Below are 23,084 nucleotides of genomic sequence, written 5' to 3'. Positions count from 1 at the left end.
TATACCTTGCCGTTCACTCTGAATCTCAGAGTGGCTTACAATCTCCTTTACCATCCTCCCCCACAACAGATACCCTGTGAGGTACGTGGGGCTGAGAGACCTCTCACAGAAGCTGCCCTTTCAAGGACAGTTCTGCAAGAGCTATGGCTGACCCAAGGCCATTTCAGGAGCTGCAGGTGGAGGAGTGGGGAATCAAACCTGGTTCTCCCAGATAAGAGTTCGTGTACTTAACCACTACACCAAACTGACTCACTATAATTGACTATTTGATTTTTTATCTTCAAACACTTGAGGTGTGAAAATATAGCAGGCAACTCTGTTTAATCCCAGTTTTTGTCTCCTGAAGAGTGTAGATTATTGCCATTTTGTATTTTAAAGCTGTTTTTAATATTTTTTCATCCCTCTCAAAAAATAAAGCAACATGGTTGAATACATATTACTTCTTTTTAGATGTCAGTGCTTTCGTAAGACCTAGTATGTTTATTTAGAAGTTTAGGTAGAATATATGGTCAGGTTCTCGTGAGACTTGAGTTCCACATGCATAAGTGGGCTTTCATGTTCGAATGTGTTCTCATGCAGTGATCCTTCAGATGTAGTGCTAGCTTTATAGAGTGAGCTAGTTGCTTTTAATGTGTCAGGTGGAGAATACCATATATTTCCTAGGAAAACATGGGATACATGTAAGAGTATCTCCTGTGTATCTCAAATAGATTCTGTCTGTCCCAATAATATCACCTGAGAGGAGTTTAAAACAAGCTATGGATCCCTAGGCCAGAACACTGTATCAACAGCCACCCCTCTCATAGTGGTCACAATTGAGATAAGTATAGTCAAATGGGCCAGTAATTTTTGCTTGTTTGTTTACTAGTTGCTTTTGATATCTTATTTACAAGGTTGGTGGAGAGTTTCTGGTGGCTTCTGATAATGCCATCCTAAGCAGTCATCCCATGAAGTCAATGCTTTAGAAGGGTATAACTTGTTTTAGGATGAGAGGTTGTTAGTACAACACATGATCTTCTTCGTAATCTCTGTGCTTCACACTTGTGGGATAGCGTGCCTGCGCTGATCCCTAGATCGGTACCTAAAAAGCCCGGGATTTTTCGCGCCAGGCCCCCTGTGAGCATGCACAGAAGCCCCAGTACACATGCTCACGAGGGCCAGCACGAGGATCCCACCAGTTCCTTTTTGACCGCCGCACTGAAAGGATCTCATCAGTTCTCCGGTCAGTACTTACCGTTTTCTTTCGGGTTTTCCCTTTTTTTCCTGCCTGTTGGCCTTTCTCCAATTTTCTCCTTTTTCCTGGACTTTGTTTCTACAAAAAAAGAGAGAGAGAAACTTTAGTTCTGGACTTTGCCCTTTGAGGCCCTTCCTTCTTGGACTCGTTTTGCCCCGTGTCTATGGCAAAACGTTGGAGGTTCTTCAAACGGTGCTTGCAGTGTGGAAGCAAAATTGCACCCCCCAATGGTCACTCTCTCTGCGTTCTCTGCCTGGCGAGGGACACCGTGTCAACTCGTGCCTACATTGCTCGAAATTTTCCATGCAAACGAGGAAAAATCAAGCGGCCAGGTTGTCAGCGGCCTTAGTCAAATCGGCTCTTCAGTTGCCAAAAATGGCATCAGGCCCTTTGGCACCGACTGGCGAGTCCACCCAGCCTGTGATTGCGGCATCGACGGGATCTTTGGCCGAAGCTACTCCTGTCAGTTGTGACCGCACCGTGAAGCGAGCAGCAGAGGCTCCGGCTGACTCTACACCGACAAAATAGCATCGGGACGACTCAGGATCCAAGCCTTCTGCTGAAAAAGCACAAGTCTAAGGAAAAGCATAAGAGACAGGATAGACTCTTTCGCACGCCTTCCCCACGCAGTGACACTTCGACACTGGATGCAGCGGCGGTGCAGACTGTTCCACCGCGCAAGCTCCTAGCTCTGCCTAGCCGCCGGAGAAGCCATCGGTGTCGGGTAGACTTGGCTCGCAACTGATCCGCTTTTTGGGGTTGGAGCAAGAAATCAACCTAACCCAGCAGACGCCCTCCTCTCGGTTGGGCTCCTGTCGGCGGAGTGACAGTGGATTGGTATTGGAAGTAAAGGCATCAGTTCCCACGGAACCGCTGGTCCCACTTCGACCGATCAGAGGACATTCACAGGAACAGGAGGTGGAATCGAGAGCTCCTTCGTAGACCTCCGCCACCACCTATCTGGGAACAGCGCCCGTGGCCATACTCTTATGGGGCTTATTCCTACCAATCACCGTATCCATGGTACCTTCCTCGTGAACGGTTGGACTGGAATCAGCACTCGGAAACTTCTCACTTCTCAAGGGTCTCGCACTGCTCGCCACCGCGTAACACCCTCAGTGTCGGTATTGATCCCCCCAACAGGCACAAGGAGAGGCTTGGGGAATCTCAAGGGAAACCATCGACACCGACACATCCTTGGGTTCACACGTCGACCCTGCAGCTGTCGGAGCATTCTGATGCAAGAGAGGTGTCCTCAACATCTGACTCCGAGGCCAGTGACAAGGACTTGGACAAGACACAGTTCGAACCATCACCTGACTCTCATATTGCGAGGGACCTTCCTGTTTCCCCCTCAGAAGATCTTAAGAACATAAGAGAAGCCATGTTAGATCAGGCCAATGGCCCATCCAGTCCAACACTCTGTGTCATACAGTGGCAATTTTTATATATATATACACACACACACACACACACTGTGGCTAATAGCCACTGATGGACCTCTGCTCCATATTTTTATCTAAACCCCTCTTGAAGGTGGCTATGCTTGTGGCCGCCACCACCTCCTGTGGCAGTGAATTCCACACGTTAATCACTCTTTGGGTGAAGAAGTACTTCCTTTTATCCATTTTAACCTGTCTGCTCAGCAATTTAATCGAATGCCCATGAGTTCTTGTATTGTGAGAAAGGGAGAAAAGTACTTCTTTCTCTACTTTCTCCATCCCATGCATTATCTTGTAAACCTCTACCATGTCACCCCGCAGTCGACATTTCTCCAAGCTAAAGAGTCCCAAGCGTTTCAACCTTTCTTCATAGGGAAAGTGTTCCAGCCCTTTAATCATTCTAGTTGCCCTTTTCTGGACTTTCTCCAATGCTATAATATCCCTTTTGAGGTGTGGCGACCAGAACTGCACACAGTACTCCAAATGAGACCGCACCATCGATTTATACAGGGGCATTATGATACTGGCTGATTTGTTTTCAATTCCCTTCCTAATAATTCCCAGCATAGCGTTGGCCTTTTTTATTGCAAAAGCACACTGTCTTGACATTTTCAGTGAGTTATCTACCACGACCCCAAGATCTCTCTCCTAAATCCTTAAATCTTAGATCTTAAGGGATCTAGTAAAGCGCATGGCACAAGCTCTCTCCCTCACAGTGGTGCAGCCGCAGCCTGTCATCGATGTTGTAGTCTTCAATATGATGCAACGAGACACGTCAACAGCTGTAGCTCTTCCCATCACCAAGGTCATTCTACAGGCAGTGAAGGACCCCTGGTCTAAGCCTGCCTCTATGCCAATTTCCTCACGACGCTTGGACCATATATACCATATTCAGGAAATGGGGGCGGAATTTCTGTTTACTCACCCTAAGCCCAATTCTGTGGTCGCCTTCTCAGGCAAACCCAAGGGCTCCCGTGCCCCAAAACACTTTCCTATGCTGTCCGCCATGCCCTCCTCGGCCCCACTCGCTTCCACCCCTACCTACCTGCTTGAAGGACCATCACCACAGACCAATGGGTCCTCTCCATAATAGAGAGGAAGTACATGATAGAGTTCGATCGGGTTCCGACAGATTCAGTCTTCGTCATCACACCACCCTCCCTCCCCCTTTGGTAGAAGAAGTTCGCAATCTTCTGGAGAAACATGACATAGAACCAGTTCCCCCCATGGTCAGAGGCATGGGGTTTTACTCCAAATATTTCCTGGTTCCCAAGTGGGAACAGTGGCCTGAGACCAATTGTGGATTTGCGGAACCTGAACAAATTCATCGTGTATCAGAAGTTTCAGATGTCCTCACTGCAGACCATTTTACCCTCCATCAACAAAGGGGATTGGATGGCTACCTTGGACCTCAAGGATCCTATTTCCTTGTCAGCATCCATCCATCTTTCAGACAGTACCTCCAGTTTGCAATTTCCAATACAAAGCCCTCCCCTTCGGGCTTTGTAGTGCACCGAGGGTATTTTCCAAGGTTTGCAATTTCCAATACAAAGCCCTCCCCTTTGGGCTTTGTACTGCACCGAGGGTATTTACCAAGGTGATGATAGTCATAGCCACCCATCTCAGACTCCAAGGTATCGTCGTTTTTCTGTATATCGACGATTGGCTGCTGGTTGCGGATTTGGAGAATCGGCTATCCAGTCACCTTTCCATCACACTTCACCTTCTCCAAACCCTTGGTCTGCAAGTCAATGTTTGCTCCCCTCCAGGAAAGTTCAATTCATCGGGGCACTTCTGGACACGGAGCAGCACCATGGCTTCCTGCTCCACCAGAGAGCGTTGGATGTCATTGTTCTTATTCATCTTCTCTGACTCAGAAAGTGGGGCACAATGCAACAGCTGCAGAGGCTGTTGGACCTGATGGCAGCAACTACCAATGTACTGCTGTTTGGGAAACTTCACATGAGGCCACTCCAAGTTTGGTTCTTAAAAAGGTTTCGCCCGCTATGGGACTCCCCCTGAAAGTTCCGGGTCCCTCCTCACGTCCTACAGTCTATGGAATGGTGGGGTGTGCGGGACAACATCTGTCAGTGAGCAGCCTTCCACCTACCTGTAATGGTAGTCACGATTGTCACAGACGCTTCCCTATGGGGGTGGGGTGCACACCTGCGTTCTCTGTGTGTGGGAGGGCCATGGCCTCAGCCACTGACTCTCTGCCATGTAAACTATCTGGAGTTATTGGCAATCCACTTTGCGCTCTGATCCTTTCGTCCCTTGATAATGGGCGCAAAGCTGTGGCAGTACTTACGGACAATACAGCAGCCCTCTGCTATGTCAACAGGCAAGGTGTGACAGTGTCTCGCAAACTCTGCGCACTCAACATCGAACTGTGGCGGGAGTGTCTAGACTTCAACATCTATGTGAAAGCTTCCCATCTCCCAGGGTTTCTTAACTTGCGAGCGGACTCCCTGAGCAGGGGAGCTGCATCTTCCCACGAATGGGAAATCATCTGGGATTACCTTCAACCAGTTTTTTGGCAATGGGGGCATCCACAGCTAGATATCTTCGCGACTGCTCTGAATCGGAAGTGCAGTTGGTTCTGCACCAAGGGATGGTGCAGCCTCCTTAGGAGACGGACTTCTGTTCCCTTGGGCAGATCGCTTCCTCTATATGTTCCTCTCCTGTTCCTGACAAGGGTAGTCAACAAGCTTCAGAGGGAATGGCCTAAATGTATACTAATAATGGCGTGGTGGCCCCGGCAGAATTAGTTTCTGATTCTTCTCCCGCTCGCTCAGGAAACTTTTCATCATTTTCCAGCAGAACCGGACCTCTTTTCGGCTCAGGGAGGTCAAGTGTTCCATCACAACGCACCTCTTCTCAAATTGATGGCATGGTTCATCGACCCTAGATTTTTCAGACAGGGTCCAACACATCCTCTTGAACAATAGGAAGTTGTCTACCCGCCTTTCCTATGAGAAGAAGTGGGCATGTTTTGTTAAGTTTTTGGCCGGAAAGGAAGGCCCGCCCCAACTGGCTGGCCTGCTTCTCATCTTCGACTTTCTTTTGTCTCTCATCGATGTCAGCCTTACCTTTTCCTCAGTCAGGGTTTATTTGTCGGCTATATCCACCCTGCATGTGCCAATTCAGGGACACTCAGTGTTTGCGCACCTGCAGACGAAACGTTTTTTGAAAGGACTTCTCAGACTTTATCCTCCATCTAAAGCGCCTACAATTTTGTGGGACTTGCCCTTAGTTTTGGATAGGCTGACTAGACGGCCGTTTGAACCTATGGCAACCTGTTCTCTGCAACTGCTGTCGTGGAAGACTGCATTTTTGGTGGCAATCATGACAGCCAGACGCGTGGGGGAACTCATGGCTATGCGTTGCGACCACTCATACTTAGTTTTTCATGAGTCTGGCCCCAGTCATTTCCTTTCTCCCCAAGGTGGTTTCTCAGTTCCACCTCAACTTAGAGGTCTGGCTTCCCACGTTTTACTCTACACTTACCTTGACAGAGGAGCGGCATCTGCATGCACTAGATGTCAAGCGTGCACTGCTCTTCTATATGAGTAGTTCCAAGAGCTTTCGTAGGGACCCACATCTTTTTGTGTCCTATGCTGCCCTTAGTTTGGGGTGCAAAATTTCCTCTCAAAGGCTCTCCAGATGGCTCACCAAGACTATTAAACTCTGTTACCTCTTAGCCAAGAAGCCGTTGCCTGAACCTGTCAGTGGGCATTCTACTAGGGCTATGGCCACGTTGACAGCGTTCCTGAAGGGTGTCTGCTTACTGGATGTCTGCAAGGCAGCTACGTGGTCCTTGCTGCACACTTTCATGAAGCACTACACCCTGGATGTGCGTACACAGCAGAGGACTAGGTTGGGAGCTGTGGTGCTGCAAGCTGTTTCTTTGGGTTGACCGTCTGTTCCCGCCTCCAGGTATGTCTAGCTTGCTAATCTCCCACAAGTGTGAAGCACAGAGACCATGAAGAAGATAAACAGGTTGCTTACCTGTAACTGATGATCTTTGAGTGGTCATCTGTGCATTCACACTACCCACCCTCCTTCCCCACTGCTGACGGTCTCCCTGTTATAGGGGCTTCCAGCGGTCAGAAGGAACTGGTGGGATTCTCACGCTGGCCCTCGTGAGCATGCGTACTGGGGCTTCTGTGCATGCTCATGGGGGGCCTGGTGCGAAAAATCCCGGGCTTCTTAGGTACCGATCTGGGGATCAGCGCAGGTGCACTATCCCACAAGTGTGAATGCACAGATGACCACTCGAAGATCATCAGTTACAGGTAAGCAACCTGTTTTTAAGATTGTTCTGACAGCATAGGTTGTGTTCTCTCCTCTCAGTAATTTTCAAAAGTAGAATTTAGAGTAAACCAAAACGCCTAGCAACAAAATATTAACCTTATTTCCAGTTAAGTGTTGTTTGGTATTTTAACTATCACGTGTTTGTGTGTATATTATATACCCTAGGAAAAAAGCCCTCCCCCAAATAAAAACATTTTCATTTATGTACACATACATACATATTTGAAGAGATCAATCTGAAACTTTTTTCCCAGCTAAAGCAGACTCGTAAGTGCTGGGCATTTAGAGATGCCTGGATCTTTCCTTGTGACTTAGTTTCACTTTTGCAATGTAGAATGTTTGCTGCGCTAGTTCCACTGATTCTTCAACTTGAATATTTTATTATTGATACATTTCCCCAGGAAAAATGTCATCAAAAGAAGAAAAACAAGGAAAAGCTTATTGCTCACTTCCTGTTATGGTTTCCTTCCTGTAGAAACCTTACTTCTTTTCATGTGCTTTTCATGTGCTGTTATGGTTTCCTTCCTGTAGAAACCTTGCTTTTTTCCTGACCAGTCAGGGTTACCAGACAATAGTCTTTAGTTGCTTTTTTTCTGCTCTTTAACTAGCTCAGTTATTTTACTGGTGAATACTCTTGTTGTTTTAGGTGGGATAGTTGTTGCATTAAAACTGCATTTTTTCCTTCTCTGTCAGAATGGATCCTTTCAGCTTTACAGATCCCTTTGCCTATGCTGAATTTATGAAAGCACAGGGGAATCATGACTTCAAAAATGGAAACTATTCTGTGGCCATCAGAAAGTATGATGAAGCAATACGTGCATTGCTTTGTTCACATCCAGCAGCACGGTAAGTTTTTAAAAATAAATGTTTGATGGATTTATACCCCACTTTTCCTTCCCAGTGATGATTTGAAGCACCTTCTGACATTTCTGTTCATCTTTCCTTTATCATCACAAAATGAGAGGCTGAGAGTGCATGACTTAACCCACACTACCATGGCAAAGGGGGATTTGAAACTGGGTCTCCTAGGCCCTAGCCGGACACTTGACTTTTTAATAACTTCCAGAACCTGGAGTACAGGTGGTGTTTGCTGTTATTGGACATGAATCGAGTTGCTTAAAGTTATTCATCATTTAATGATCATTTGAGGCTGGGTTTGTACACAAGGGCATCGATGTTGCATACAGCTGTGACTGTATTCATCTTTTTCATTCTCTACCCTGCTAGAGTAAGTATCTGGGCAAAGCGAGGAAAGATTACTGTGGCAGCTAGCAGAACCATCTGTGAGTTGGTCAGGGGTTAATTTAATCTGTTAAATTGTATATAATCTGCCACTGAGTATTTGCATAGCCTTACTGGGGATCACTGAGCCAAAAGTACCTTAAAAGAAAGTGTAGTGAGTGAATTCCTTAGGAATAATTAGTGTGAAACTAAGATTCAACAATGTGTTAAATCCTGTGTTAAAATTCATCCTAGGTCAACTCTATGTGTATTTCCTTTGGAATAGGAGAAAACAAGTCCCTAGCATCTCAAGAACATCTTTAAACTTGGGAATTCAGTAAGCAGAAAAGTGCAGGGGGACTGGGATCTGTTGTCTCCTTATTCTGCATTCCATACATTCCTGAGCCAAGAGATATTGTCAGCTGCCTCTTGCAGTCTAGAAGATAAAGGATAGCATAGCTAGAGTGAAGCCAGCATTTTATCTTTCCCCCTCATCTCTTCCATACAGGCCATCTGACCTCACTTTATTAAGGAATATGAAAGTAGCTGGCATGCTGTATTTGGTTTTTCTTTAAATACCTTGATAGTCCTTGATGCTTTTTGTAACTTTTATTAGGGGTCTATGTTGAAATGCTTTAAACATCTTGGACATAACCTGATTTGAATGTAACATTTCGTATGCAATGTTTACAATGGGGTAGATAGCTTTCAGTTGCTGACACTGCACCCCTAAGTAAAATTGTTCCATTAAAAAAAAAAATTAAAGGGAACAGTTTGCATAAAAGAAATTTGACAAATATAATCCCTCCCATGCAGTCCGAAGTGGTACAGTCTGCTCTACTGCCTCAGAACTTTGCCACTTAATTGTACTCCCTATGTATACTAGGCCTTGTATGTATGTGTTTCTGAGTGCTCACATATGTGTGTTCATGTGGGGCAGTGAAATCAGGGCTGCAGCACTGGAGAACGAGTACTTCATTGCTCAAAATAGGACCCTCTGGGCTGATTTAACACTGATACGTAAAAAAAGATGAGCGCAGTATTACATCCCCTTTTTCCCTGATCAATCTCTAAAATAGTCCAGGAGAATTGTTGCATTTTACATCCATTGAAGTCAAGGAGCTTAGAAGGATGCAACTCTGCTCAGAAGAAGGAAGAAAGCAAGTTTAGTTTATTGATTTAAATTAATTTTTGATTTAAATAACTTTTTTTTTTTTTTAAAGATGCTTCCTAAGTAAGGGTATGTGCTATTGGGCTGCTATAAACATAAAATATTGTTTTAAAACTGAAATAGACCTTAAGATCCAGGAGGGTGTGCTGTTTATGTTTAAAATATTTAACTTTATGAGCAACCTCCAGTCATTTTTTCAGCTGCTGAAAAGGGAACGAGGGAGTCCCCATTGTTCACCAAAGAATGCTTTGCTAGAGTTCATTGGACTTGCATGGACAGAAGTCTTGTGGGACAGGAGCTGTGGTAAGGAGGAACAGGCAGGACTGCATAGAAAAAGATGGCTGGATCTAGCCCCATATTTTCTACTATTTTTAGAAAATTATATTTTTAAGTAAGTTATTGCTCATTATCTCAGGTAACACAGATTTGTTTGTTTTTTTCTTTAAAGTCCTGCACCTGTGATTGGGTTTTGGGTTTTTTTTGTGAACTCGTGCTGGTTGGAATAAGTACCCACAGATTCCACAGCTTCTTTTTTAAACAGTGTTCCTTTCTAATTTCTTTCTGCCCCCTTCTCCTTTATCATATATCTGCCCTGCCTTCCAAAATTGAGCCTGCTTTGGTGAGGAGGGCGAGATATGGATTGAATAAACTATAAATAACCTCACTCAAAAGCAAAGGCTGGTGTTAGTTACTGGGAGGTGAATGTCAATGTATTTAGTCTTCATAAACATTTATAATTAGAGTATCAAGTCAGTGCAACAAACAGATAATTACTAGGCTTAAAAAAAGAATAAAAGCACAGCCAACTGCATCAGTGACTGACTTTCCAGTCCTTTGTCCCAGGTATCAACCCAGCGCATGAATTGTTGTGCTACAAGATGATTTATAATGCTGTTTCCTATGCAGAGAAAAACAGCCTTTTTTACAGGAGGGTTGTATCTCTTAAGAGTATGTTTACATTAAGTTCAGATTTCATTTTAAATCAGACTAGTTTTTAAATAATGCTGTGGCTGAAAATTGAAAACAAGCTTCTCTATGCACCCTGATGGTTTACAGGGAATGGATAAGTTGTGGGGGAGCTTGCTGTGGGACTGTTATGTGGAATTCACTGCCTCCAAACATGACTTTTTGGTTCTGATTTCCTCTTTGGGGTTGCTGTTCGATTTTACTGCCCTAATGGTAGCCGTAACTTGCAGATTCTGGACCAAAGAAGACATAAATTGCTTGGGTTCACTGTCCCAGTGATTCCTCAACATGCAAGCTTCCTTTGTGTAGCCACTTCCTTCCTGCAAATGCCACATTAGATCCATTTTGCAGTTTTTCTCCTTTTTTCAGCTTGAGGCTTCATTCAGATGTCTGCATAAAGCTTGACTAGTCTGGCACATGGTCATAACAGACCACATTTTATTCATTTATCTGGTTACCAATGACACGCCCAGTTTCTAAGCAGAATCTCTGGATGCTACTCTGAGCTCCTTGATATTCTCTGGCTGCCCGCTTGAAGCTTGCTGTGTAGGTCATCCATTTGCTATTGGCAGGGTGGGCTAAGTTGCCTCCCTTGTCAGATCTCAAATATTAGCTATCCTCTCCCTTTCTTTCCAGCTGCTTCGTTGGATTCCCTAAACTTAAAAAAAAAAAGCTCTTAAAATGAATGGATTCATAGCCTCGGTCCTTTCTTTCCTTCCATTTTACCGTAACAAAAGCTTGGGAAGAAAAACATGATCACTGATGGTTGACTTACTCACTCCATCTTGAGATATAACATTGAGACTGATCCGGAAACTGCAGTGGGTGCAGAATGCGGTGGCTCGCCTGCTGACTGCCCCACCTTTACGGGTGGGCATTCAGCCAGCACTCCGCAGTCTGCACTGGCTGCCCATTGAGTACCAGATCCGCTTCAAGGTTCTAGTGCTAACATTGAAAGCCTTACGTGGCCTGGGACCAACATACCTGTGGGACCGTCTCTTTCCATATATGCCCAGGAGGTCATTACGTTCGGCCTCCCAACATCTGTTGGCCATCCCTGGCCCAAGAGATGCCTACCTCGCCTCAACTAGGGCCAGGGCTTTTTCAGTCCTGGCCCCAGCCTGGAGGAATCAGCTCCCTATTGAGATCTGGGCCCTGGCTTATTAGCCTTCCGTAGGACCTGTAAAACAGCTGTTCCGCCAGGCTTTTAGCTGAGGCTGTGGGCGTCTATTCTTGATCTGGTTGGCCTCCCCAGCCAGCACTGTCATCTGTGCTAGGAACTGGAATAAAAACTGCCATCCCTATGAGATATCATGATGTGAGATGGCTAGGCTGGGCAATATGTGATGTCATGGTAATCTGAGTGCTGTTGAGTTGTCTGTTTATAAAATGTTTTTATTGTATTTTATTGTTTTATTATATGTTGTACTCCACCTTGAACCCTACAGGGAATGGGCGGAATAGAAATTTACTGAAATAAATAAATATAAGGGAGATAAATAAGGAACTGTGGGTAGGAAAGTATGGCAGATAATGGGCTGTGATTGATTTAGACTGTAACAATGTCCTGTGTAGCTTGATTCATATTGTATGTGTTGGCAAGGTACATAAGAGTAAGTGAGATCTTTTGTTCCATTGGCAATTAAATGATTTTCCCTCTGGAGCGGCTAAAGCTGCACAGTTCTGCTTAGTGAGTAATTAATAGGGGAGGGTATGTGTGGGTTGAAAGAAAGGAGAAAAGAAGGCACTGTTGATCGCTGAATCAACAATATTTTGTGGCTCTTTATACAGGTAGTGCTCCTGACTAAATCAAGATTTCTGCATTCAGAGATAACAAGTCATTTAATATGAACTACAGTTGACAAGTCAGGTGCAGACTGTGGTTTAGAATAGAACAGGGATCTAAATTACTAACTTAATGTTTAAACCAGAGATCCTGGTCCTTTTAAAAACCTGTGGGCACCTTCAGAATTCTAACACAGTGTGGTGGGCCCAGTCACAAAATGGCTGCTCCAGGAGACAGAGCCAACCACAATGTCAGATATAAAGGTTGTGCATAATTCTAATAGTAACTCTTCAACACGTCAGGTAGAAGCTCTGTTTTACTGGGACACCTTTTAATTTGCATAGCCAGTTGGGAATCACTCACTTTCCAAAAGCACTTGATGGATGCTGTGACGCCCAGGGGCACCATGTTGAGGACTCCCAGTTTAAACTGTATGGATTTGTTGACTAGCATAAAACTTGAACAATGGGCAAAATGTTACCTCTCCACTTTATGATCATCTATGCCTGTGGAACGTGTTATCCGGTGTTGGCCTTATTGTTAATAGTCTGTTTACAAGACTGACACCAGAACAAATTAACATGTTAATTTGTCTAACAAAAATCACTAGCAGAGCTAATATGTAACAATCTGTATGCAGGCTGAATTATGGACTTAAAATGGTAATTTGTTGGTAGTTTAAAAAGTTGCTTTATTCAACAAAATTTTCATCCATAGTTCAGAATCCTGGTTTAATACCAGCAGTCTTTCCTACTTTGGACAGCTTGCAGTCGGACATTGTTATGAACTTGAAACGTGATGGATTGCAGACCATGTTTATTTTAACCTGTTTCATTTAGCTCTTCAGTTTCTCCATTGATCTTCCAGCTTTTCTTCTCATAATTTTAAATGCAGGCAGTTCACTGAGACTGAAAACTGAAATCTTCAGCTGACCCCCACCCCAGTTTGACTGAATGCTTTAAGTACAGTGTTACTGGGAAAGGAAAAATTCTGTTTGCTAAGGTATCAGCAATTGGACATTGCAGTGACTTAGAGTTCAGTGAAGACTTTCTGCTGTCTTGGTGTGCCACATTGGGGTAGGAGGAAACTGATGTGTAGTCCAGCAACCCAGGTTCATGCCTACTACAAATAAACAATGGTTTGTTTGTGACATCTGAGTGCAGCCTTATACTGGGAAGAAGTGCTATAAGTTTTTGATTTATTAACAGTGCAGTCCTAAATAGAGTACTGTTAACCTTTTTTTAAACCTTTGTTTCCTAGCAGGATTCAGTTGGAGTTGTGCAGAGTAAATGTGGAATGTTTTACACTTTTTCCTAGATTACTTTTTCTTGTGTCAAGAAAGGGGAGGATATGTTTCTCTGGTTTGTTTTGTTTTCCCATGCTAGTGATTGAAAATGATGGTTTTGTTACATTGCAGTGCTTTTCTTGCAGGGCTTTTCACAGCCGAGAAATGGCAGTGTTGCTGTGCAATAGATCCAATGCCTTTTACAATCTAAATAAATGGGATGAAGCATTTTTCTCAGCAGAAGAAAGTATCCGCTATGATCCAACTTACGTTAAGGTACTCTGCACTCTGTGTTGTGCATCAGACTTTTTTGTTTGATTGTTTGTTTGATCCCAGTTTAAAGTTTTGAATACCAAATATTTTGAAGCAGTGCCCGACTTTGTAAGACGATTTGCAAGAGTGTGCTGCTGCTTTGCATTTCTGTTTAGTGAAGTGAAATGAGTTTGCTTGTGTTCCTGCTGCAGGAAGAACTATGGAATTGATATTTGTTTATTGGGTTTCACTGATAGGTTCATCACATTGGGAAACTCCTTATGACCTTTGCTTTGAAAGAGTTGCTTGAATGAAAAATAACATCATTTTACAGTGTGGCTACCAGTTAGAACAGTGATCCCATTTAAAAGCTACAGGAATGAATGGGAAGGTTCAGGCATCTACAGTGTTAGTGCCTTTGGAATACTTGGAATTCTATTTTTCTGCTGTATGTAATGCTGATGCTTTATAATTAATATACAAGTATTCTTCCAGTTGTGAATGAGATTGGTTGGGGTTTTGTGCTGGAGATTCAGTTTGGTGTAGTGGTTAAGTGCACAAACTCTTATCTGAGAGAACCTGGTTTGATTCCCCACTCCTCCACCTGCAGCTCCTGGAATGGCCTTGGGTCAGCCATAGCTCTCATAGGAGTTGTCCTTGAAAGGGCAGCTGCTGTAAGAGCTCTCTCAGCCCCACCTACCTCACAGGGTGTCTGTTGTGGGAGGGGGGAGGTAAAGGAGATTGTGACCGCTCTGAGTCTCTGAGATTCAGAGTATAGGGTGGGGGATATAAATCCAATATCATCATCATCCTCTTCTTCTAGCTAGTTACCAACTGTGCAATCTTTACACCCTTCTATGACTTCTGAAATGTTTCTAGAAGGGTGTAACTTTGCACTGTCTGGATAAGTTTAGGCCTGTGACAAAACCAGAAATCTTTAAACGTTCAAGTTTAATTTCAAGCTTGCATGGAAATAAAAAGCAGAGTGTTCTTTCGTGTTTCTCCACATCTATTCAAACTGCCTTTTTGGTGAGTATCATATTTGGCTATCAGTCATCGCATGTCGAGAAACCAACTGATTTAAAAAATGGGTCTGTTATAAGGATTTCTATGTCTAACTATAGTTTGCTTGTAAAACTCATTTTGAGGCTTCCTTGAAATATTTTGGTAGCAGAATGCGGAATCTCTTTGGTTGGACAAAATATAATACAGGATTCGGGATTAGCAATAAAAATTGCATTGTGTTGAATGAGTAAGAAATCTTTGGATAAGAATAAGTGTTCAGGTGAAGGATGTGTCATGTATTATGCTGGTATGTGAGAAAAGGTGGGCTAATGACTATAGGCCTCTGTTCTACCACTCTATATGTGCAGTCCTTTTCCACCCCCAGAAAGATCATTCCAAGGGTTGCAGGGTCCTGTTGAGCAGCTTAAAATCATTTAGCTTTCTACTGTTTTTATGCTCTGGTGAGTTTTTTAAATAGTGTCTTTTAGTTCATCACTTTTAATGTTTTATGTTTTTATAATGGTTTATTTCCTAAGCTGCCTCAGACAAGCTGTCCTGGAGAGGTACCTTAAAAGTTTTCTGGATAAGAACATAAGAGAAGCCATGTTGGATCAGGCCAATGGCCCATCCAGTCCAACACTCTGTGTCACACAGTAGCAAAAAACAAACAAAACCCAAGTACCATCAGGAGGTTCACAAGTGGGTCTAGAAGCCCTTCCACTTTGCCACACCCCAGGCACCGAGAATACAGAGCATCACTGCCCCAGACAGTTCCAATAATATGCTGTGGCTAATAGCCACTGATGGACCTCTGCTCCATATTTTTATCCAAACCCCTCTTGAAGCTGGCTATGCTTGTAGCCGCCATCACATCCTGTGGCAGTGAATTCCACATGTTAATCACCCTTTGGGTGAAGAAGTACTTCTTTTTATCCGTTCTAACCCAATTGCTCAGCAATTTCATTGAATGTGCACGAGTTCTTGTATTGTGAGAAAGGGAGAAAAGTACTGCTTTCTCTACTTTCTCCATCCCATGCGTAATCTTGTAAACATGTCACCCCGCAGTTGACATTTCTCCAAGCTAAAGAGCCCCAAGCGTTTTAACCTTTCTTCATAGGGAAAGTGTTCCAACCCTTTAATCATTCTAGTTGCCCTTTTCTGGACTTTTTCCAATGCTATAATATCCTTTTTGAGGTGCGGTGACCAGAATTGTATACAGTATTCCAAATGAGACCGCACCATCGATTTATACAGGGGCATTATGATACTGGCTGATTTGTTTTCAATTCCCTTCCTAATAATTCCCAGCATGCCGTTGGCCTTTTTTATTGCAATTGCACACTGTCTTGACATTTTCAGTGAGTTATCTACTACGACCCCAAGATCTTTCTCTTGGTCAGTCTCTGCCAGTTCACACCCCATCAACTTGTATTTGTAGCTTGGATTTTTGGCCCCAATGTGCATTACTTTGCACTTGTCGACATTGAACCTTATCTGCCACGTTGACGCCCACTCACTCAGCCTCAACAGATCCCTTAAATAGCCATGTGGGTTGGGTGTGCTGGAATCGAGAAGGACAGGGAGGTGAAATTTTTCCTCCTTTCTCTTCCACAAGAGCATCTCCGGTGAGGAAGAGGCCAGTTTCATCATTTCCTCTCTCTAGACAGCTGTTCTTTTGCTTTTCACTCCTATGATTTTTGTTCAGGAAGAAAGGCCATTATGCACTTGATGTTAAATTACTTGGCTCTGCCAATTCTATTCATATTTTACTGAAATATGACTGCTTTCTCCTTTTAGGGCTACTACAGAGCTGGTTACTCTCTGATTAAATTGTCACGGCCTCTAGATGCAGCTGGCGTATTTTGTCAGGGTTTGAAATTTCTGCTGAATTCAAGAGATGTGATTCAAATTTCAGAGTTTATAGTTGGCATCTTCTCAAGTGCTAACAGTAAGTAAACATCAGAAAGTATATTTTAAGTAGACTGTTGCACTAGGAGTAGATTCAAAGTCTAATGGCTCTGTATAAGACTGTAGTTAGTGTTATTCTTTGCAAAGTGGATTTTTTTAAAGCTTCCGTTATGCTGTAGAAGATGCTTCTGCTGCAGTACCCTTTTGTTTTAAGGTATTTGTTGTGATCCAGCAAGAGAGATACATACACCTGTATTACCTGGAGGTGGAGTTTTTCAGATTCTATTATCTGGTCTCCTGATTTGTAGAAGACTGGATTATAGGGTCAATTAGATACTGTGTTTATCTGTTCAGGGGATTGTCCTGTTGGGGCACTGTGTTTTTTGCATGGGTGATGGGGATGAGATGAGGGTTGTGTGAGCCCCAAACTTTCTCTTCCTGAAACCAGGCTGAGTAAAATGACATCTGAGTAGGTCTGGATGCAACCTATGTATATGAGAATTTACTTCATTTATACCATGCCTTTTTTGGGGGGGGGGTACTACAGCCGCTTCTCTCATGCTCCTCTAACTCAGTTTTATTTTCACAATAACCATGTGAGATCAGTTTGAGAGACTATGATTGGCCCAAGGTCACCCAGCAAGCTTATTTGCAGAGTAGCCATTCATTCCTGGCTCTCCCACATTGTAGTATGACTCTCTAACACAGTGGCCCTCAACCTTTTTGGCACCAGGGACTAGTTTCGTGGGAGACAATTTTTCCATGGACTGGTGGGGAGGCGGCACTGAGTTTTTTCCTACCCCGGGCTGCCCCCCACCCATGACACATCTCTGCCCCCCATAGGGGTCTTTAATGGGGGGGGGGGAGACTGGGGCTGTTTCAACTGATTGGCAGAGGTCTATAAATGAGGGGTAGGCTAAGGTCACAGCAGCTCTGCCCCTTCTGCTGGCCCAGGACCTGGGCAGACAAAAGAGTCTGGGCCACCTCTTTAGTTCAGGGTTGCTCTGTCTTGCTCCAAGGCCCGGTTGCTACTAGGCCACGGACCGGTACCAGTCCACTGCCCAGTGTTTGGGGACCCCTGCTCTAACAATTTAAAAAATGCTTTAAGATTCCATAATACAGTTCTTGGCAGATAATTTGAATGTTTAAATCTTCAGTGTTTGTCACTTTCCCTTTTGCGTTTAATCTGTGTTTGTAAATACACAATTTTAGTGTAAGCTTGAGGTGCCTTTTCTCCCCCTTAGATGAAAGAACTATTGCCCCACAGATTTTATCTATCGCTAAAGGAATTGTGAAAGAAAATTTTGGTCCATCAGCTTGGCAACTGGTGATTGAGAAGCTGGTCAGGAGAGGACAATGGCAGGTGGGCTTATATTTTTATTTATGTTGACATCTTGCTTCTCTTAAGCTTAGGGTAACTTTACAAATAGCATAAATTCAGACGATGTGGTTATGAAATCCTTTAAAATAACTGTGATCATTTGAGGTAAACTTGTGGGATCTACCACCTTCCAGGTTTGCAGAAAAATCTGAAGTTACGTTGGGGTTTAAATCCCTCTGCTGCCTGTGTGTGCAAACAGTGGACATGCCTTCTGTGTCTGAAGGAATCTTGGAGCCATTGTGGGTCAAATAATGACAATGTACAGGATCTGCTCTGGGCCTGGCAGGCAAGGGGGGAGGTCAAACTCATTTGTTAGGCAAGGGGAGTGAGAATGGGATTTTTCACCTCGAGTCTTGTGGGCCCCACTTTTCGTGCTTGTGTCCCAATGTAGTGCAAACAAGATGCTCTAATGCTGGCAAAAGGAAGCAAACCTCTCTTCTAGTGCTTCAGTATGCACACAGTGCTTCTTCACTTCTTTAAACAAATGTTCTCTCAAACAGGGTTCATCACATTCCTCCCCCAAAACATAATCACTGCTGTCCAAGCAAACAGCGTTGATCGTATTCTCAGAATTTGTGATAAGCAAATTCCCAGCATCTGTGAATGTTTGATGCTACATGGAAATTGCTGTGCAGATGAAGGCACAGTGTGTGGTGTAGGCAGCAAGTGCGTTACACTGCCTTGGCCCAAAATGGCTTTCTTCTTGGGCATTGATCCCCTAATAGAGGAGATAGCAAAAGTACCTTCAGTGGGGACTATGTTGCCCGATCTGCTGGTCACACCTGCCAACCAAAAGAGAGGTGCCTGTTGCTGCAACTTGGCTCCCATCTTTCAGGACAGCTTAATCAAATCTAAGTAAGAAAATAAAGCAACCAGCTTCTAACTGGAATCTCTCCCATCCATTGTGGTCTGGTCTGATGAATTCTGACTGAGTAGGTGCAAAAGCAGGATATAAGCTTGAAATACATCTCACAATTAAATTACAATTGGAGTAAGAAGTGCAGGACGAGGGCTTAGTAAAAGATAATATTACAAGCAGGGCAAACTTGCATTACAAGCCAACTGTCTTTCTGTTTCAGTGGCATTGCTATGCAGAATAGATCTCAAGGCTCTAGGAATGGGGCTTCAGAACTGTTTTTGTTATTTTTCTAAATGAATGGTAGTTGTTCATACAGACCCTCAGGATGATGCTGGTGTTAGAAACTGGTTTGAATTCCAGGCTAACAAAACAATTCTGGAGAAATTGCCTCCCTATCATCTGTGTCATTGATACCAGGCTGGTTTCTTGCAAACGTCACTGTAATCTGCAGAAGAATTGGCTTGAGTGTATTTCAGAGTTTATGTATATAAAAGGGCCATATGCTCACAAATATTTTTCCCCCTCTAGGCTTGTCTGTTGTTGGCTGCTGAAAAAGACAGGTTGCCAAGGGATCTGCGAGTCACCAATTTATCGTTGAAAGACCTGTTTGATGTGAGTACAGGCCTTCTAAAAGAAGCAGAGATCTGGATTTACCCTGATTGCCATTTGTGGGGGCCATGGGGGAGGGGTAAGAGGCAAGGCTGCCTTTTGCTGGTGGAGAGGGGTGGGGCCAGACCAAGCACAGGAAGCAGGGGCTCACCGTAGCTTGATGCGGGCCCTATAGGATGTCTTTGGGGTGGGTCAAAGGGCAGGGGGCAGCCACCAGTTACTTAGGACGCAGCACCACCTCTTCCTGCCCTCTTTGACCATCAGATTGCTTCCCAGCCCTTTAGTTAGGTGTTTTATCAGGAGTTGCATATGGTTTGTCTTTGGATTTTCTTGTCACAATTTGGTGGTATCAGCATGGGACTGGATCCATTCTCTGGAAAATTGGCCTGCGTGCTCACTTCCAGAGTATGGGGATCCTCTTAAGGGATCTTGGCATGAGGGGTGACTGAGGTGCCCAGCCCAGGGGCATGTAAACCAGGGGATTACTGTAAGAGAACCCGCTCCGACATTGAGGTGTGGAAAGAAAGATTTAGGAGACAATAAAAATTCCGGGAGACGTCTGACTATAGGAAAGGGGTGCGCACAAAGGTTGAGAGGGCATCTGTAGTCTTAGAAGACTCCTCTCAGAAGACTCCTCCTGCCTTTGTCCGTCCAGCTTTTATTGAAACCATGACCTCACATCATTCCACCAACATTAGCCAATTAATTATATGTGTCTGGTCAACGTAACCACAGATAACGCCTGCGCAGATCACACAAACAGCACGTTTCCTTATCATAACATAACAAAGCTTCAATACATTACATTCTGTGGCGCAGTTAAATTCTCTGCTGTTAAAACTGAATCCCTACAAATTACCCTCACGCTCAGGTGGCAGGGGAGACCACCTCTGGGCTTCTGCCCTAGTGGAATCTCTAACCTGCCATCCCAAGGTGACCAGCAGAACATCAACTGGCAGGCAGGTCAGTCAATGAGTGGGATCCTTACCCCATGCTGTGCCAAGGCTTACTGCAGCTGTAACCAATAAAAGTTGTGGCCAATTTTATTCCACTTTTTCTGAAAATGGTGTGGTTGTGTGTTATTTCAATTGAAACTGTAAACGAAACTAGAATGTGTTAGTAGGGAGGAATTTTGCCTGGGGTGCCTGCCTTGACTCCTCCCCTTGATGCTGGAGCCACAAGTTCATTCTCTTGGGACTGGTGAAGCAAACCTGGAAAATGGACTTCAGTAAGGGTTGTTGCATAAGTAGCAGATACAGTAGGTGATACCTGTTTAGCAACCCAGAAGTGCCTCATGCAGCACAAATACGCCCCCCCCCCCAATTCCCCTAAATTAGAAAAGTCTGCAGAAGAACAGTTTGAGAGTTTAATAGATCTGCCAAGAAAGTGGATCGATCGTACGTTTGTTGTTGCTTTTAATAATCTTTACCTTGATTTATAATAATGATTTTGCATTCATTCAGTGACTTTACCACATGTTATCTGTTGCGCAAATTAGAAATATGTTCTCTTCGGCCTGTATGAGAGAATGGAAAGGATACCCAAACTGGTGGAGTGGCTGATCTCCATTGGAGCAGACATAGACACTGTTGGCGCTTATTCTCTTCATGCGGTCATCAAACTTTGTATCAAAGCAAGTAAGTGCAAAAAGCAGTCTTTCCTAAATGAAGAGCTGCCTGAATGATTCTGCAGAGTATTTAAAGACCTAATTTGATGCTGAAGGCTATTTATTTATTTTCATTCACATTTTATTAATTATCACAATAACCAATAACAAACTTATAGCATTAAAGGAATTGTGAATGGTCTCACAATAAAATTAACATTCAGTTGCATTAAATAGTCATTTTTCACACACATTAAAGAGATAAAAAATAAAATACATATAGTTCCTAAACATAGGAAGTTGTTACTGTGTATTGAGTGAAGATACAACTGATTAATAAAATCAGGAATTCCTTCTCGAGGGACTAAATATTCCAATATTGGAAGCCATATAGGTTCAGAATTTATGTATTGAGTTATACTCGTTGATTGCTTTAAATTTTCTGAAGGTTTTCTGAAGGCTATTTATAAAAGAAGCACCTTGCATCGAAACTTTCGTCACAAACAACGAGGTGAATTTCAAAGCCTTCAGTGTGTTTGCAGCATGAGTGCTGTAAATGGGAAGGGCACAGGAGTTTGTGACTGTACTGCACTAGAATCGAAAATTGACCCCTCTGCTTATGGTATTGTCATGCTTGCCAGACTTGACTGCGTAGCACTGCTACCTAACTTAGTGAACAAAACTCTGTTGCTTGGCCTAGTAAAGAAAAAATGAACCAGTCTGTAGACCATGCACTAGTTTTATCACTCCTACATATTTCAGTCTTGACTTGTGGCCTGCTTGATGTAAGGAATGGCCAGTGCTGTCCAGCAGAGAGACTGCTTTTACCCAGAGAATAAATAAAATTAAGTGTGAACAAATGTGTTTTCGCAAGGAAGCTTACCTGCCCTCCTTGATCTTTGAAAAAGTGAAGTACAAAATGTGCTCTTAGATCTGCCTCTTAAATTATTTAGAAGGAAACCACCTTTTCAGATGGCTACTTGACCATAAACCTGAACTGAAGGCTCGTATCAACCAGCAGAATGAGGAGGGGTCCACAGTTCTTCACATTGTAGCATCCCAAGTCAGTGGATATTCTTCAAAGAGTAAGTTCAACATGATTGGGAACTTGTCTCCGTTGTAATATATATTTACTTTCTGTGGCACGAAATTGATTTCAGCTTTCAGCCTGTCCTCTCTCTTATAAGTAACGACCTTCAAGATACAAGGTATTAGAACACTTAAATATGAAAAAAATAAACTTATTTTTTGTGTTGTACCTGTTGCCAGCCATGGAAGTGTTGCTCTTATAAGAAGTTCTTTTGCAAAAGTTGCTTTCCCTAGAGGAGGGAACTTACAAACCCAAGGAGCAGCTGTCAGCAACTTCTCCATGTGATTTAGTGTCATTAGTGAGCTGAGGACACTGGTCTGTTCCATCCTTAGATGATCATGTGATAAAACCGTCTGTTCTTCCAAAGTAAGAGGAAGGTTTGGCATCTTAAATCTGCTGTAATTGACAAGTGCAGTTTCACTTTTGTCATTACTTTAGTGAAGCGTACTTTCATACATTTACATAAGTAAGTAAGTAAAATTTTATTTGTATCCCGCCCTCCCCCGCCAGAGCAGGCTCAGGGCGGCTAACAACAACGAAAAACAGCAATACAATAATAAAACATTAAATTAACCTTAAAACCAATCAATACATTAATTAAGAACAATTACTAACTCTGATAGCATGAAAATTAAATGAAATTGGATCTGACAGTAACATTGTTATTTGATGCTATGCCTGTCAGTTGGTATATCGATGGCGGATCTCTAAACTGGACCATTTTGATGTTTCCTTTATTGTACATTTATAGTTCAGCCATTCATAAACGCCAGTTTAAAGAGGGTGGTCTTGCAGGCCCTGCGGAACTGATCAAGGTTCCGCAGGGCCCGCACCTGCATAAGCATTGTGTAAACCAGTTGTAAATGATGCTATGATTTAATGTGACTGGTTTGCCTTCCTTTCTCCTTGAGTTCCTGTGTGGATTAATTTCGTTCAGAAATTCAAGGAGACAGCT

The 23,084-nt window shown here is 43.5% G+C and overlaps 1 protein-coding gene across 1 annotated transcript in view; it reads left to right on the top strand.

Annotated features, from left to right (window-relative positions):
* TRANK1 (tetratricopeptide repeat and ankyrin repeat containing 1) overlaps positions 1 to 23,084 on the top strand; it is a 67,977-nt gene that overhangs the window by 5,349 nt on the left and 39,544 nt on the right. The window contains 7 exon segments of the mRNA XM_060247604.1: positions 7,684 to 7,836; positions 13,566 to 13,695; positions 16,474 to 16,624; positions 17,829 to 17,947; positions 19,353 to 19,436; positions 20,932 to 21,070; positions 21,993 to 22,124. Of these exon segments, the coding sequence (XP_060103587.1) occupies positions 7,685 to 7,836; positions 13,566 to 13,695; positions 16,474 to 16,624; positions 17,829 to 17,947; positions 19,353 to 19,436; positions 20,932 to 21,070; positions 21,993 to 22,124 (907 nt within the window). The 5' untranslated portion in view covers position 7,684.

Source organism: Heteronotia binoei, chromosome 10, assembly GCF_032191835.1.
Source record: "Heteronotia binoei isolate CCM8104 ecotype False Entrance Well chromosome 10, APGP_CSIRO_Hbin_v1, whole genome shotgun sequence".
Taxonomy (NCBI): domain Eukaryota; kingdom Metazoa; phylum Chordata; class Lepidosauria; order Squamata; family Gekkonidae; genus Heteronotia; species Heteronotia binoei.
Note: the sequence above shows the minus strand (reverse complement) of the source record. Positions and strands in the feature narration are given on the sequence as shown.